The 16,755-nt window shown below is 41.4% G+C and overlaps 1 protein-coding gene across 2 annotated transcripts in view; it reads right to left on the reverse strand.

Annotated features, from left to right (window-relative positions):
• IARS1 (isoleucyl-tRNA synthetase 1) overlaps positions 1-16,755 on the reverse strand; it is a 1,809,950-nt gene that overhangs the window by 1,258,211 nt on the left and 534,984 nt on the right. For both annotated transcript variants that reach the window (XM_044077404.1, XM_044077403.1), the window contains one exon: positions 15,192-15,318. In XM_044077404.1, the coding sequence (XP_043933339.1) occupies positions 15,192-15,318 (127 nt within the window). The remainder of the gene's footprint in view (positions 1-15,191; positions 15,319-16,755) is intronic.

Consider the following 16,755-nt stretch of genomic DNA (forward strand, 5'->3'; position numbering starts at 1 on the left):
AGGAGCCATGCTTGATTCCGAAAACACATCATCAACAATGTCTAATACAGGAGGCATTGCCAAAGGCCTATGCTGAGGAGGAAGAAGGAAATCCCTAAGCCTCTTTTTTGATTCAGAGACGTACTGACTCTCCCAGTGAAAATGTTCCCTTAAAGTATGCAAAGTTTCTCTAAAAGAGTAATCCTCAGGAGGAGATGCAGATGGGATGGATTCCTCTGCATCAGAATCCTCATAGGGTGGAATAGAAAATTCCTGATCAGAAGAGGAATCAGAAGAAATGGAAACCTCATTTGAAGATTCATAATCAGTGCCTTGCCTAGTCCTCTTAGCAGGGGGGGTTGGGAACCCCTGATCAAGGTAATTAAGTCCCCAGCCATTTTGATCATCTATTTTTTTTAGACATTGGGGCCTGAGCACGTGGCTCATGCGTCAGTTTTTTAGACATAGAAGATGTTTTTGATCTTGTCTTTGAGGCTGGTGTCGGTTTAATATAAAAATGTTGAGGCCTGAAAACACCCTCAGAAGCCGGTGCCTGCTCAGTGGCTCTGGACCCATCCAAGGGAGAGACATCCACAGGTTTAATACTCAGAGGATCTCACAGCATACCAAACTCCGAATGCGTCTCAGTAGAAGACAGCGACTGAAAAGTACGGGTATCAGGGGCTACAAAAGCACCTCAGAGTACTGGCGAACCAGCGACTGGCTTAGGAGAAGCTTCGTCATCGGTTTTGGACCTCGACAGTCTGTCTTTCTCTGTCTTTTTCTTTGCATTTTTTGTGAACTCCAGTAGTCGGATTGCTAACAGACGACATTTCAGGATAATTAAATCTTGATTCAAAATATTTATAAACAAAAATATACAGACGCTTAATAGTGAGTTGGTTAAATCTAGCAGAAAACCGAAAGCAAGGCACATTATGATCTGGGCCTAGGCAAGGAATACAGTACAAATGAAAATCCTTATGAGGTATTTGCTTCCCACAAGTAATGCAATTATTAACTTTTACTGACATCGGTAAGGAGCAAGAAAAAGTTTCCCCAATGGGGTACTTAGCTTTAGTTTGAAGACTTTGGTTCTGAAACTCGAATGCGAAAATTTCAGGAGTCAGCCGACCGGCACTTGTGAACTGCTTCTGATTTGGGCACCGCGCGGCAAGAAAGACTGAATAAAATGGCGTCGGCTGCATGTTTTATACCCCTGACGACCTGAAGTCATGGAAGAGGAGATAGCAACCGACGCAGGACCCAAGACTTTGTTATTCAGGCCGATTGAGGGCATCCTGCCAGCAGATTACCCAAATGTAATGACTGCAACAGTGAAACACGAAGAACATCACACAAATATGCTTACAAATGAGAAATGCATACTTCATGTCTTTTTGTGCTAATGTTGATAGTATGCAGCATGTGATTAAAAGAAACAGGCCCAAGCACATGGCAGCAACTGTGAGCCCTGTAACAGTCCCTGGTAAACTTCGTAGCTTTCTAGCAAATTCCAGAGCACGCACACAGTCTCAGTGAAGCGTAACAGTGAGTCAAGCAAACTCAAAGCATGTGCTCTCGCCCAGCCTCATAGTCAACTGTCGTAATTGTGGTGGCAATCATGTGTCTAAAAGAGAAAAGTGCTAATTCTGGTCAGCAATGCCACAGATGTAAAAAGTGGAATAATTTCCAAAGATTTTGTAAATCAAAAAAGGCTCATTCTTTTATTGAGAGAGAACATTCAAGGAGACAAGTTGATCAGTTAAAAAAGCTGTGACCCTACTTTTTTTGCTGATGGTGTGTCTGTGCTTCATGAAACAGTCAATGCAGTAGATTTAGGGGCAAAGAATGAAGTATTTTGTACTGTTCAGATAAATGAAAGACCCATAGAGTTCAAAGCTGACTCAAGTTCAAAGTGCAATGTTATATCAGCAGAAACATTTAAAACCACAGAAAAAAGGAAAATGAGGCAAACCAAGGCTAAAGGTAATCCAATTTTAATGAAGCGCTTTTCGTCCAAAAAAATACTTTAACTCCATCAGATAAAATGTAGAACTTCTTGCACATTTAAATATCCCTCCTCTAATGATCACGACATAAAAACTTCCATTTAAAGAAACCACAAAAATCTGACCCATTCATACTGCACGTAAATGCGGCAACTAATATAAAATGTATATTAAAATCTGTGTTGTACAAATATATAAAACAGGTACATCTGAATATTAATATATGTACATATAAAAATAGATGAACAAATAAGTCCATACACATATACATAAGGTCATGCTTTATTAAATTCTTAAGCTTCAGCAGGCATGTTATAGCACACGTCATTGAGACCTGGGCAGTTGTATGCATTGAGGCGCACTTGCCAAAATAATTCTAGCCTATCCAACTCTAATGTGACAGGACCACCTCTTGGATTCTGAATTACTTGTTCAATAACGCAAAATTTAAAGTTATGGTCTGGATGTAATGACACGTTTGGCTAGCACATTTTCCATTTTATTTCTATTTATGCTATATAAATGTTCGTAAACTCTTTCTCTGAGTCTACACCCAGTTTTTCTGATATACAATGAAGTACAAACTTGACATTCGGCAAGGTACACCAGCATGTTTGAATTGCAAGTAAATTTACCCTTACAAGTTAGCGTAAAGTTATTAACTATTATATTTTGGCCCAATTCCATGTGTCGACAATAGCGACAATTTTTCACATTGGTACACTCCTGGGTTTCTGTAATTTATCTTACTGTCCCCTTTCTAATATGTTCTTCAAATTGGTACCTTTTTTTAAAATAAACTTGTGTCGCTTGCCTAATTTTTCCATTAATTCCATGTCTTCGGTTAATAAGTTCCAGTTTTTATACACAATATTTTTGATATGGGATGCTTCTACATTAAATGTCATTGTAATGTATAAGCTCTATTATGATAAGTCCAGCACACTGCTCAATCCATTACAAGAAGGGGAGATGGTGAGGATGCAGACGTCCAAAGGTTATGATCAGACTGGAGTTGTGAAAAGTGTATGTCCAGAACTGAGATCGTACATTGTGAAATCATAAGGAGTAAAATTTAAGCGGAATCAGAAATATTTAATGCCGGTGTCTGAGCCTGTATTGCAGCATCTTGCCTGTGAAAAAGACTCTAGATCGCACAGTGAGTCATCCAGTGTTCCAGTTCCAGAAGACATTCCAGCAAATATCCCTGTTCCTGAGAAGATTCCCAAAACTCCTGATATAGATTCTTCACCAATGACTGTCCATGTTGCTAAACCCAGTCCTAACTGCTATATCACTAGATCAGGTTGCATTTCCAGACCATGTTCTGGATACACGGCAACTTGGACATGAACATATTTATTAGTGTATATATAACTGCATACCTTTTTCAGATGTCATTTTATTGTGGGCAATTCACTAAAGAGGGAGGATGTAGATCAGTATTTATGTATAACTTTAAGAAGCTTTCACATGTGTATAAATACTGAGCACATGCGAGCCAGACTGCCATTTTGTAGAGAGCTGTTGAGATGTACGCATGCATATATGTATGGTCTGTCAGTTGATCAGTGTTTACATTTTATGTTGCTGCTATCCATCCTGATGTGTTTCTATATAATAAAGCATATAAATGAACTACCCCACCTGTTCATCTTGAATTATAACATAGGACGAGTGATAGTTACCATAACACAATTGTCTGAAACAAATGTTAATAAACCGAAGGTTTAACATCTTGAATTTTGAAACTTTTACCAACAGACTGACAAAGGAGAGGTCCAAAACTGTCCTCCATTAGTGCTTCTTCTTTGGGGCCAGAAACCTTGAATAAAAGCACTCTTTCTGCAGGGACTTGTTCTATGATCCCTGACTAAAATATGTTGGAGCACTTGGAGAAACCTCTATGTGGTTGAAGGGAAAGGAGGGGGAGATACTACCCACTACAAACAGCAACCCTCATGAATCCCCTTTGAAACCTATTTGCCTGAAACTATCCAATACCAAGCAATGGCACTGATGGTCAGATATTGAGAAGGTGTTAGGGGAATAGAGGGAGGAGGTAGAGGAAAGGTGACCAGGTCTCTGGCATAGTTATCAAGGGGCTGGTGTTTATCCTTTTGGGGAATTTTCTTTGTTTTCTGGGGTTGGGATTAGTTCCCTCCTGACATTTCTTCTTGGATGCTTGTCTGTTATTAGGATGTATTCTTTACTTCTTTTGGCCTGTTATTAGGATGTGTTCTTTGCTTCTTTTGGCCTGTTATTAGGATGTGTTCTTTGCTTCTTTTGGCCTTTGAAAAAGTGTGTGTATGTGGGTGGGTGGGGGGTGGGGGTTGGAAGGAAAGAATCTGAGGTCCTGAAAAGTCCTGGAAACTCCTTGCATTAATTTACCCCATCTTATCCCATTGTTCGAGGACCTGTGTAGCAGCAGTTCCAAATAAAACCTGTATGTCTAGATGAGAACTTACAAAATTCTGACTTTAACTCCTCAAAGTTCAGGTTACATACCCAAACACATCTTCTCAAAACAGTAGCTGAAAACAGTAACGCCACAATCATACACACTTCTCAATGCATGTTGAGAGACAGGAGACAGGCTAGACACAATTTGATTCACTTAAGACCTACCCCCTCAGGGGGTCAAAGAAGCAGAAAAATTTTCCAAACTACTGGCACATTTTAAAATAAACTTCTGCATACAGCCCTGGTAGTTAAGGACTCAAAGCTACAGTAGACTAAAAGAATTCTGTTACCCTGTCAGTCCAACCACTTACCCTCCTAATTCCCAGGAATGGGGTTGAAGGTGGAGGTGAAAATCAGCTTTTTTGCAGTTGGAGCCGTAGGCATAATGGTAGCTGGGTTAGCTCTAAGAAACTCTATACATTTTACTTGCTTTTTTTTAGGAATGAAGAGAAAAATCAGGAGCATTATAGGCAGCTTTAAAGGTATCTGCCAATGCTAGCAAAATAGGAGGAATGGGTGCAGTGTTAGGGGCCTCTTTTTTGTTCAACCAAATCATATCTGCCCAGCACAGGGGAACATCCATCTGTTCCCAAGAAAATACATCCCTTAATATAGGTTTCTGAAAATGAGAAAACCACCTTCTGCACAACCTCAGGCTCACTGTCTGCAGACAGAGTCCTGGGCTGAAGAACCCTCAAGTGACGAAACACAGTCTCTTGTCAACATGAGTATTATCAGAACAGGCATAGTCTTCCTTACAAGGAGTACAAATATTAAGTGGAGGTATAATACACCCAGAACTGACCAAATGCAAAAAACTCCTGGCCAATGTAATATTTTTAAAAACAGAATCCATCTGCTAATCTCTATGTGAGTAATTTTGTTTTGCTTTTTCTAGGGGCACTCCTAATAGCAAAGTGGCCAGAGGACAGCACATCATCCCAAACAAGAGGTCTCTTTCCCCAGGGCACCTCAAGAAGATCAACCTGAAGTATCACTCGTACTCAAAATGGATGGTTCTCATGCCACTGAACAGCCACAGAGGATGTGTCTGACTCCTGGTTCATAGTAGCTGGCAAGGCTATACCAGAGAGATTAGAGGAAACAGGAAAGAGGTCTTTAAGAACCAGCAGTGGCCACTACAGAGTCACCCACCAATGGCTAAGTCACTGGAAGGGACCTCACAGAAGGTAAGGACTCGTGTTTTGTTTTTAGATACATTTGGAGAACGGCCAGCAGGACTAAGTATCCATGCTGCAGCCAGGGAAGTAGCCTGACTGCTGGTAAGCTATGCTTGTACAAGTCGGTTGAAAGGCAAGTTGTCATAAGTACAAACACACAACCCTTTCAAAAAGGCAATACATTCACAAAAACAATGTTACACAAGCAGTGTACAAAATCCCCCTCTCAGAAAGAATATGTGCAGACTTCCAGAAACTAGCTATCCTGCAATTACAAGTAAAAAAAATAACTCAAAACCAATAAGCACAAGCATTCATATAAGGAACCATTTCTACCCTAAAAAAATACAGACAGTCTAAAATACTAAAAATAAACATAAGTAAACATGAAATAAGCTGTAGGACCCAAAATGAGTATGCTGCTAGAAAGTTCCTAGAAACACAATAGCCATAATCGAAGAACATCAACCAATCTGTACAAGGTGGCAAGAAAGTACTGAAGATTTTTAGTCACTCTGGCTGCTTTTGTAGTTATCTCCAAAAGGGTTAAGCCTATAGGCATCCCAGAGTGACTGTGTGGGAGGGAGTTAGAGCTTTGGGAAGATGGTGGGGTGCTGTATCCTTGCCAGGATACAACCCACAAGCTACTGCATTAGTCAGAAAAATGAACATCTGTCATTAAAATGCTGCTGCACTATAACACAAGTATCTGCATCAGTACTGTAATTTTTCTTGTGCTTACAAAACAATTGTTTTTGAAATTTTCCTTTGTGACCACACTAATGTATATATAAATAAAAAGGACTACTTCACATAACTGAACATACAAATGTTCGACTTTCATATGGCCGAGACAATATGATCGAACATGTTCGACAATGTGAAAAAAATAAACAAAAATAAATAAATAAACAGTGCTAGCAGGGGGTCAAGCCCCCCCTGCATCCCTCACATGCCCTGCTATTTAAATATACCAACTCCGGGATCACACTGCATGCGGTAAAGGGAAATCTTCCTGTTCCGTGCTCTACTGAGATCCCCATTCAGACTGTTCGAACTTCTAAAAGTTCGACTGTATGGTCTTGCCCATATGAAAGTAGAGCTTTTAAAAGTTCGACCATCTGAAGGGGACCCAAATAAAAACAATGCAACAAAACGCATAGTGGATAATTATATAAGTAAATACTGTAAGTTAAAAGGCTACTTCTCCATGCTCAAGATTAAAGTTGTAAAAGCTGCTCAGACCCTCTTCCTTACATTTTACTTGCTTTTGTTTTGTAACAAGCATTGCACTTTACTGTCAGCTACATTAAATACTACATTTTCTTCTAAAATGAACTATATAACAACAGAGAGAAACATCCAAAACAGATGTGCTGAGTCCTACAGGCTGTTGAGGGGAGATCTAAGCCAAGTATATACAAGGCACTGTCAGACCCTACCCTGGTGGACCTTCTGCACACCTGCAAAAGCAGCACCAGAATTATGCATTCAAAAAGACTTAAACCTTGCCGGCGATATAAAAGTGATATAAATAGGACCTGCTGGGGAGACAGGTGTGTATCCCTTCTCTGTAACAGGTTCCCCATCCATGTGAAGCAGAGTTCCTCCCTAAACAAATTCAAGTGTAACTTAACTGGATGAGAACAGGAAATTCATCCTTGGTCTGGCACCTATGTCTCTAATAGACACAGGCAACCTGTAAATGGTTTGTCTCCCATGCCCCTGCTTGTTAAGGTTTCATCTTCCAAACCCCTGCTTACACTTATCAAGGGTACCATAACGTGTCAGAGATTTGGGATGCACGGCTAGGCTTGAAAAGGCCCTAGTGGTCATTAGCCTAGTACACACCTATGATTTCTGCGTCTGAAGCTGTCGCTTCTTCCATAACGTCAGGGGTATAAAACATGCAGCCGAAGCCATTACATCAGGTGCCCCCACAATAGGAAGCAATTACATGGTATGGAACACCCCCCCAGTAAAAAGCAAATACACATGATATAAAGTGTGGCAAACAAAAGTATAGATAACAGTAAAGAGAAGTCAGGGGGCTGGAGGGAGGGTAACCAGGACTGCAACAGTGAATACACTCGAACATCTACATTTATGGTAAGTGTACACAACTGTACAATGATCTTCGTGTTTCACTATTGCAGTCATCACATTTGAGTTGATTCCCAAAGCTAAGGAAGGGTGGAGGCAGTTAAGGAGCATTAGGGCTAGCAATGAGGCCCTGTAAGACTGCTTGGGCAAATCCAGCTCTGGATTTAGAAAAGATAGGCAAGTGGTAATGTTTGGTGAAAGTATGTACAGAGCTCCAGGTTGCAGCTTCCACGATGTCCCTGGTAGGGACTCCTCTGAGAAAAGCAGTAGAGGTAGATGCAGCCCTGGTGGAATGTGTTCTTATCCCCTGTGGGGTAAGTTTTCCATGGTGCTTGTAGCAGAAATGGATACAATATGCTATCCATTTGGAAATGGTTTGCTTTGAAATGGTCTTCCCCTCTGCCCCTGCAGCAAAGCTGACTAGCAGCTGGTCAGATTTTCTGATAGGCTTAAGTCATGTCCATATAGAATCCAAGCTGTCTGTGCACATCCACAGAATGAAGTATCCTTTCCCCTTTATTCGGGGGATTAGGGAAAAAAGTAAGCAAATGAATGGACTAGTTCAGAGCCACACTAGATACCACCTTGGGCATAAAAGATGGATTAGTCCTGAGGGAAACCCTGTCCGCAAGGAAGATAGTGAAGAGTTCCACTGCCATAAGGGCCTGCACTTCAGACACTCTTCTTGCAGAAGTGATGGCTAGAAGTAAAGCTGTTTTCCAAGAAAGAAATTTCAACTCTGCTGTAGCAGCTGGTTCAAAGGGGGGAACAGCAAGTTTCTCCAACACAAAGTTTAGATCCCAAGCTGGAGTGGGAGCTCTCCTGGGGGTGGGAGGGTCTTAAATTTTTGGCCCCTCTAGAGAATTGTTTTAGCAGTGCATGGGAGAAGAGGGGTGGCTCAGTATTAATAATGTGCTGATACGGTAGAGGCATGAATCTTAATGGACGAGAAAGATAGGCCCTTGTGGAGCATTTCTGTTAAATAATCTAGAATATGAGGTAAGCTGGGCACCGTTGTGCCCATCCCTTGAGACTGGCTCCAGGAACAGCACCTTTTCCACTTTTCTGAGTAGGATTTTCTAGTACTAGGCCTCCTTGCCTCAAGAATGACATCCAGCACCTGCTTACTGAGGGTTGCTAGAGGTGAGCTCAAGGGTTAGCCAGGCTGCAAGGTTCAGGGTTTGAAGTTGAAGGTGCAGAATCTGGCCTGCCTGCTGGGACAGCAGGTGAGGAGTCTGAGGTGGGTGCCATGGTTGTAGCCCTGTCAGTCTGCGCAAAAGTGGGTACCAGTGGTGGGGTGGCCAGTCCTGTGCAATCAGAATTGTCCTTGGCTTGTCATGTTTGATCTTTAGCAGGACCTTTGAGAGGAGAGGCAGAGGGGGGAAGGCATACAACTGAGAGGCTTTCCCAGGTAAAGGACAGGGCATCCACTTTCCAAGCTTGACAGTAGGAAGTTTTGGTGCAGTACATTTTCAATTGGTGGTTCTGAGGGGAGGCAAACCGGTCTACCTCTGGAGTACCCCATTTGTTCCTCAAGAGCTTGAATATTTTGGGTTCCAGTTTCCATTCGTGTGGGTCCAAGAGATTTCTGCTTAAGTCGTCTGCCATTGAATTTAGTTTGTCTGGCAGGAATTGAGCTTGTAGGTTCACTTGGTTGCTCAAGGCTGTGTTCCACAGAGCCATGGCTAGTCTGCAGTGTAGGTAGGAATGGGTTCCTCCCTGCTTATGTACCACATAACTGTGGTGGTGTCTGTCTTTACCAAAAGTTGTCCTGGAAGAATAAGGTCTTTGAAGGCTGTCAGAGCATTCTGTACAGCTAACATTTCTTTTTGATTGATATGCAGGTGCCATCTGTATTGGGTTACATCTGCCCTGAATGCACTGCCCTGCCATGTGAGCTCCCCCCCATGCATAGTCTGATGTGTCTGTTGTCAGGGTTTGGGCGGCGGGGTAGAGTGAAAGGAGTCCTTTGTTGTGGTTGCAGGCCTCTGGCCACCAAAGGTACTCTGCCCTTAGGCAAGGGATGATAGGAATCCTTGTTTCCAGGTCCTGAGAATGCTGACACCATAGACTTTTTAGATACCATTGTAGTTTCCTCATATGCAGTCTTGCATATGGAATTAACAGGATGCAAGAGGCCATGAACCCCAGGGCTTGCAGGATTTTCCTTGCAGATAGCTGGGTTTTTGTGGCCAGTAGGTTGAAGAAGGTTGTCAAATAAACTTGTTTCTCTGGAGTGAGGAATGCCACCTGGGAAGTTGTGTTCAAGCTTGCTGCCAGGAATACAATCTGTTGGCAGGGTACTAGGTGTGATTTCTTCTTGTTGATGGTGTACTCCAGTGAAGTTCGAAGTCTCTTTACAAATTCCAGGTGCTGTAATAGCAAGTGCTGACTCTCTGCCTGAATCGGGCAATTGTCCAAATATGGGTAAATCTGAATATTTCTCTGCCTACAAAATGCAATGGCTGGATATAGGCACTTAGGCTTATCTACTGCGCCCAGGGTATTTACAAAGGGAAGTGCAGAGAAATTATAGTGCATGAAGCCTGTCCTGAAGCAAAGGTACTTCCTGCAAGACGCCCTTATTGGGATGTGCAAATAAGCTTCTTTTAATTCTATGGATGCCAGCCAGGCATCCTTGGCTAGCAAAGGAAGAAGCTGTTGAAGAGTTAGCATTTTGAATTTTGGAACCACCAGAAAGGTGTTGAGGATAGACAGGTCCGGGACAGGATGCCAGGAGTTTTCTTTTCTGGGAACCAGGAACAGTCTTGAATAGAAACCTTGTCCCCTTTGTTCTGCTGGGACAGGTTGAATAGCCTTGATGCTGAGGAGAGAGAAAACTTGTTTTTGGGCCTCCGCCCACTGGATTGGGGGGAGGTCTGGCCATCCACTTGGGAATGGAAGAGAGTGGAAGTGGAATCGGTATCCTAGGGAAACTATGTTTAAAACCCATTTGTCTTGGGTAATGAATTCCCAGATTTTTGCATGCAGGGTGAGCTTTCCTCCTAAAGGTACAAGTAGTTGAGCAAGGCTTGGAAGAGTTAAGGATATGTCGTTGTGCAATTTTTCCATAGGGGGTGGCTTACTACTCCATGCTTTGGAAATGGAAGTGGGAGTCCCCCACTGCTTAGATCTGTGCATAGCCTGAGACTGAAGTCTTGGTGTTCTGCTGCTTCTGGATTTGGACTGAGAAGGGTTGGAAGGGACTGGAAAGGACCAGTTCTTTGAAGGCTAGTGCCTACTGAATCCAGGTGGCTGTACTTGTAAGAAATCTTTAACAGTTTGCACAGATATAGCTTTTTCCTCCATTCTTTTGAGGACTTCTTCCGCTTTGTTGCCAAAAAGGCAGTCTTGATTTAAGGGTGCATCCAGTAATTTAGCTTTAACATGATCTGGCAAGTTTTGTTCCTTAAGCCAAGCATGCCTTCTAAGCAGACCCAGTGACAGCAACCCTGCAAGATGCTTCTAAAGCATCAAAACCACATTGTAAAGTATGTTTACCAACCTGGTCAGCAGAATGCATTAACTCTTGTAAATCTTTGTGTTCAGCACAATCAGGAATCAACATCATTTTCTGTTTAAGTAGTCCCACAATATGTTGCTGATACTTTAACATATGAAACTGGCAATTTAAAGCCCTAATGGCCAGAGTAGCAGAGGTATATACCTTCTTACCTCATCTGTCTAAAGCCCTATAATCCCTGTCAGAAGGGGTTGGATTTTTGGCAGTAGTAGTCTTAATGCTTTTAGGTCCTAGGAAAATGCTCTGGATCCGCACTAGGATTCTTTAAGAGGAATTTGTGAGAGTCAGGTACTCTATAGTACCTGTCAGGTTTCCTCGGAGCTGGAGGCAAAGTGTCTGGGGGTAAGGCTTGATTCCAGGAAAACATCATCTACAATCTCCAGAACAGGAGCGATACCTAGAGTCCTGCGCTGAGGCAGGTTTAAGAACTCCCTAAGTCTCTTTTTGGACTGTGAATAGTCCTGGCTTTCCCAGTGGAAATGTTCCCTAAGGGTATGCAAGTTTTCACCAAAAGAAAAATTCTCTGGAGGGGAATAAGAGGGAATGGAATCCTCTGCATCACAATCCTCATAAGTAGATGATGGTAAATCCTGGTAGTCAGAAGGAATAGAAATATCAGATTCCTGATCAGAAGAATCAAAAAGAAAATCAGTTCTAGGTCTCTTAGAGGGGGAAGGCTGGCTTCCACTAATTAAGGTAATAAGGTCTTCAGCCATTCTAATAATTTGTTTTGAGGCATGTGCACTTTTGGTCATCGGTTTTCTAGGCGTAGTGCGAGCTTTAGGCTTGAAGAATTCAGTATTTTAAGCTTGAAACGAAGTCTTCGGTTTAATATAAAAATTCGTAGGCCTGAATACAACCTCAGAAACCAATGTCTGCACAGCGGCTCCAGACCCATCCAAGGTAGAGACATCCGCAGGTTCCATAGTCAAAGAAGCATCTTGTGGCATACCGGACTCTGAATGGGTCTCAGCAGAGGCCTGCAATCTATAGAAGCGGGTATCAGGGACTGCGACAGCGCCTCACTGAGTACCGTCGAGCTGGCGACTAGCTTAACGGAAGCATCGTCGGCAGTTCTGGAGCTATGCAGTTTGTCTCTGTCTTTATCCTTACGTTTTTTCGGAAGATCGGTAGTCGGACTGCTTAACTAAGCCATTTCGGAATACGGAGATCGAGAACGAAAGAATTTAGCTATAAAAATAGCCAGAAGACAAATTTCGGGTGTTGAACAAGGCACAAAACCGACAGCAAGGGACGTCGTGGTCTGGGCCTAAACAGGTGATGAGGTAAGAATGAAAATCTCTATGAGGTATTTGCTTTCCACAGGCAAGACAATTAATTTTTTCTGACATCGGTTAGAGCAAGAAAAAAGGATCCCCAACAGGGTACTTATCTTTTTGAAGACTTCAGGTCTGAAACTCGAAAACGAAAATTTCAGGAGTCTGCCGACCAATACTTGCGAACTGCTTCTGCTTCAAGCACCGCATGGCAAGAAAGACTGATGTAATGGTGTCGGCTGCATGTTTTATACCCCTGACTTCATGGAAGAAGTGACAGCATCCGATGCAGAAATCCCAAGACTCTGGTATTCAGGCCGGCTGAGGGCTACCTGCAGGCAGATGACCCAAATGTGAGGACTGCAACAGTGAAACACAAAGAACATCTGATGGTGAACAAATTCAAAATTGGAAATTTGTGTTAAGTTAATGGATGAATTAGACAACTGTAGTATTTGATTGTACTAATTTTATTGACTGGTTTTAGAATTTAATGCTCCTTATTTGTTGTACTCCTTGAAACCTTGTTGGGCGAGGCACTAGGAGAGTGATGTAAACATTTTTATCATTTTTTTGTCATTTTGCTGCTACTGACAAAACAAAAAAAGTCTGCTTGCACAAATCAGTGGAAGAGCTAAAGTACAACACGGTCCTCTGTAACATACAGTATAGCAAGCATGATCCTTTGTAGTATAATCAGGTAGATTGGGGTATGGGCTGTGTATCCATGCACAAACATTTATGTGTCTGTAGGGCTATGAGACAGCACACTAACAAAATCATAGAAACTGTGCTGTGACAAGTCCGTCCTGCTTCCTAAGAAGTTTCAACTAATGGTACAGCCACTTACTCGTTTCACAAGAAAGGTGGACTAAACTGGCACCTGCTGTTTCACACACTAGCACCACACTTTTTTATGTCTACAAATGAAGCAAATGCAACAAAAGTTCAACTGCGGATCAGAACAGAACAGTCTGCTGGTCTCTTCCTCACACAGTATGCAATAGAATTTTAAATGGTAAATTTCTTGTCAGACATTCGATACTCAACTAAGGCCCACTTCCTTAAAATATGCACCTGGTTAAAGAGAAACAGGCTCATCATTAACACTGAAAAAGCTGTGTATATGACTTTTGGGTCAAGCTATAGGCTACTGAAGACTTACCCTTAATTGTCTCGTGATGTTTACCACCAGGTAAGTTAATAAGCTTTTTAAAAGCTGCTGACTTAAGAGGCAAAAAACACCTTAGATGTTGGTCAATGGCCTAACTTCAAAAATAAAATGCTCAGTTTATTAGTAACGCTCAGTGCTATGCATAACACTCATCTTCTGCAAACCAGTCTCATCTACATCTGCTATTTGTCCATCAGGTAATCAGAACACTGATGCCATTCATTGCAGACAGCAGAATGGCTCCAAAAAAAAGACCAGCTGCTGAATACCACCACTTGAAAGTTAATCTCAGCACTGCGCATAATTGTCACTGCTTCCCAACATTACCCTTTGCAACTGTCAGAAAGTACAGCCATTCTCAAAAGACTTATTTAGACTTGACCAGGCTAGCTGGAACAGCCTTCCTACCTACACTGCAAATATGCTGGAACTCTCCCATTTTAAGTTCAACAGAAGGATTATCTTTTGAAAACGCTATACATGTTGGCATTTTTTTTATAAAGAATGTTCGACTCCCTTTAAGTTCTTGATTATTTTGCTATTCCTTGGTCCACTTTCAGAGGATTCTGCTTTGCCTTTAAATACTGGGTCATAACCTTAAGTTCAAGTTATGCATTTGAAACAGTACCTTAACACTGTGTTGACACATTTACCATTAGGTAATATTTTCATGGTGCCTTATGTAACTAGAAGTTATTTTTCTTGGTCAGTCGTGCAGCACTTTGCTCTACTTTGTGACTATTTGGCAATTTCTATACTCACTCTTAACAGCCATTCTATGGTCCCCAAGTTAATTTTTTTTTTACTAGCCTGCCCCTATGGAGCAAAGGAATGAAGCCCTGACTTCTACCCAGGCACCCAGATTTGAAATAGCAGTTCAGGAGCTGAAGGAAACAATGGAGAATTAGAGTGAAGGGGTGAGCATCTGCAAGCTCATCCTTGGGGAGGGGACAGTGGTCCCTATCTGCCATTCTGCCACTAGCAAGTGAAGGCTTACAGGCAATGAACAGCAAAAACAGCAGGAAATGTAGTCTGATACTACAAGGCCGATGACTATACTGCCTCACAAGTATGTGTGCAGAAGTATGCAGACTCGCACCCACTGCGAGGGCATGGTAGTCTACAAAGTCATCAAAGTCACGCAAAGTGCCCATGCCAGCCATGGAGTTAGGGCCGTTAGAAATGCCCTCAGGAAATGCAGGTGAGGGCATAAAAAAATTCCATGGCTGTCTGGATGACAGCCCTCCTGGTCAGCTGTCTCCCTGTGTTCATGCTGAACACAGCCAGTACAGCACAATGAATGGGCACAATATCAGCAAAAGAGAGCTGTGTGTATTTCAGCCACAATGGGGAAAAAAGTGCCTAGAAAAAAAATCTCAGAAATAAGATAAAAACAGTAATGCAGTACAGTGAAACTGACTGAAGAACATTAGCAAACTCCTGTATGGGTCACTTAATCAGCATTTGTATTTCACATACCTCTTCGAAGTCTTCACTGACCCACAGAGGAATTGGTGTTCCCCAATATCTATTTCTGGACACTGCCCAGTCCCGTGCTTCTTTTAGCCAGTTTCCAAATCTTTTTTCTCGCACAAATTCCGGAACCCTGCAGACAAAGATATGCTTCACAAATTTGTAAAAATAACTTCAACATAAAGGATTTCTACTAGGTAACACACAAAGTGGAACACATTCAATGTTTAAAATGAGAAAAAAAGCCTGCAAATTATATAGAAAAAAGCTCAACTTTGTGTACAATTAAGAAAAATATATAATTTAGTCATTTTTTGACAGCAAAGCTAGAAAATAACTACCTGGGAACTTCAGACACCATAGATTAAATTAGAAATTCCGTATTTCCTATATTTAGTGTACTTCACTACAATACAGGCCCCCATGACATAATATTCCATTAACAAGGGCATGACAAGGTCACTTTGGAAATGTGACAAATACTCTCTTTGTCGAAGTACATTACAGTTCTCTGTACCCTTCCATTCTCTGCCTTTTCCAAATAGAAAGTGATCACCACCATCATGCTAACTGGAAAGCAAACTTAAGACCACTCATTAACACCACTGATTTATTCTATGGCTGCCCACAAAAAAATGCAGAATTCAAGACTCAGAATGTCACACACCTTTCTGTCTTTTTAGTTATTTCAGAATATATTCATCAGTTTTAATTAAAAGTTATTTTGCAGTAAAAACCTAAAATTACAAAATGTGCTGCTTCCACAAAAATGTGTTCATGCTCACATCGACCTTACTGCCATCTTCCTTAATGAAAAATCAGTTCCGTGAAAAAAAGGTGTGTACAAACCCTCTAACCATACAGTCACTGTAGACAGGCACTGGCACTGCTATTACTCACAGAAAACTCTGTCAAATACAGTAACAAATGAACCATGAAATAATGAAAAACAAGAAAATAAATGGCCACAAGTGGAAAAGTTAACAAAGGGTAAAGAGCCAAACCAAAGTTTAAACAAGCAATGCCAGACTGAATCCTGTTTTATTTTTAATAAGAATGCAAAGTGATCTTTGACACGGATCATACATAAGAAGCTATGACAATGGTCTTAGTAATCGGAACACCAATATCAGGAGCATTCATTCCTGTATAATTAGCTTCCCTTTTTGTGAACCAAGATGTAAAAACGAAAACTCAACACACCGGAAATAAAAAAAAATTCCTCTGACTCTCAGAAGTGTTAGACGGAACATTTTTTTATACAAATTTAAACAATAAAACACGACAAAGCACTTTCACCTTCCAGAGGCATCAGAGTCATACATCTCACTTACTAACATGTTTATATAATCACAAAACCAACCCCATAATTAATAAATTAGTCATGTGATTAACCCTTGCTATTCCATGCCAAAAGGACTATAAAAATATATAAAAACCATATTAAACACTTCTTTCAAAGAAACACCATCATACAAAAAAATCATATAAAATAAAAGGCACATATAATGCAAATCCAAATAATCAATGTTCAGATGTATACCATATACCACAAAATATGTGTGTGTGT

The sequence above is a fragment of the Protopterus annectens genome, chromosome 7.part0, assembly GCF_019279795.1.
Source record: "Protopterus annectens isolate FY-2018-M chromosome 7.part0, PAN1.0, whole genome shotgun sequence".
Classification (NCBI taxonomy): Eukaryota; Metazoa; Chordata; order Ceratodontiformes; family Protopteridae; genus Protopterus; species Protopterus annectens.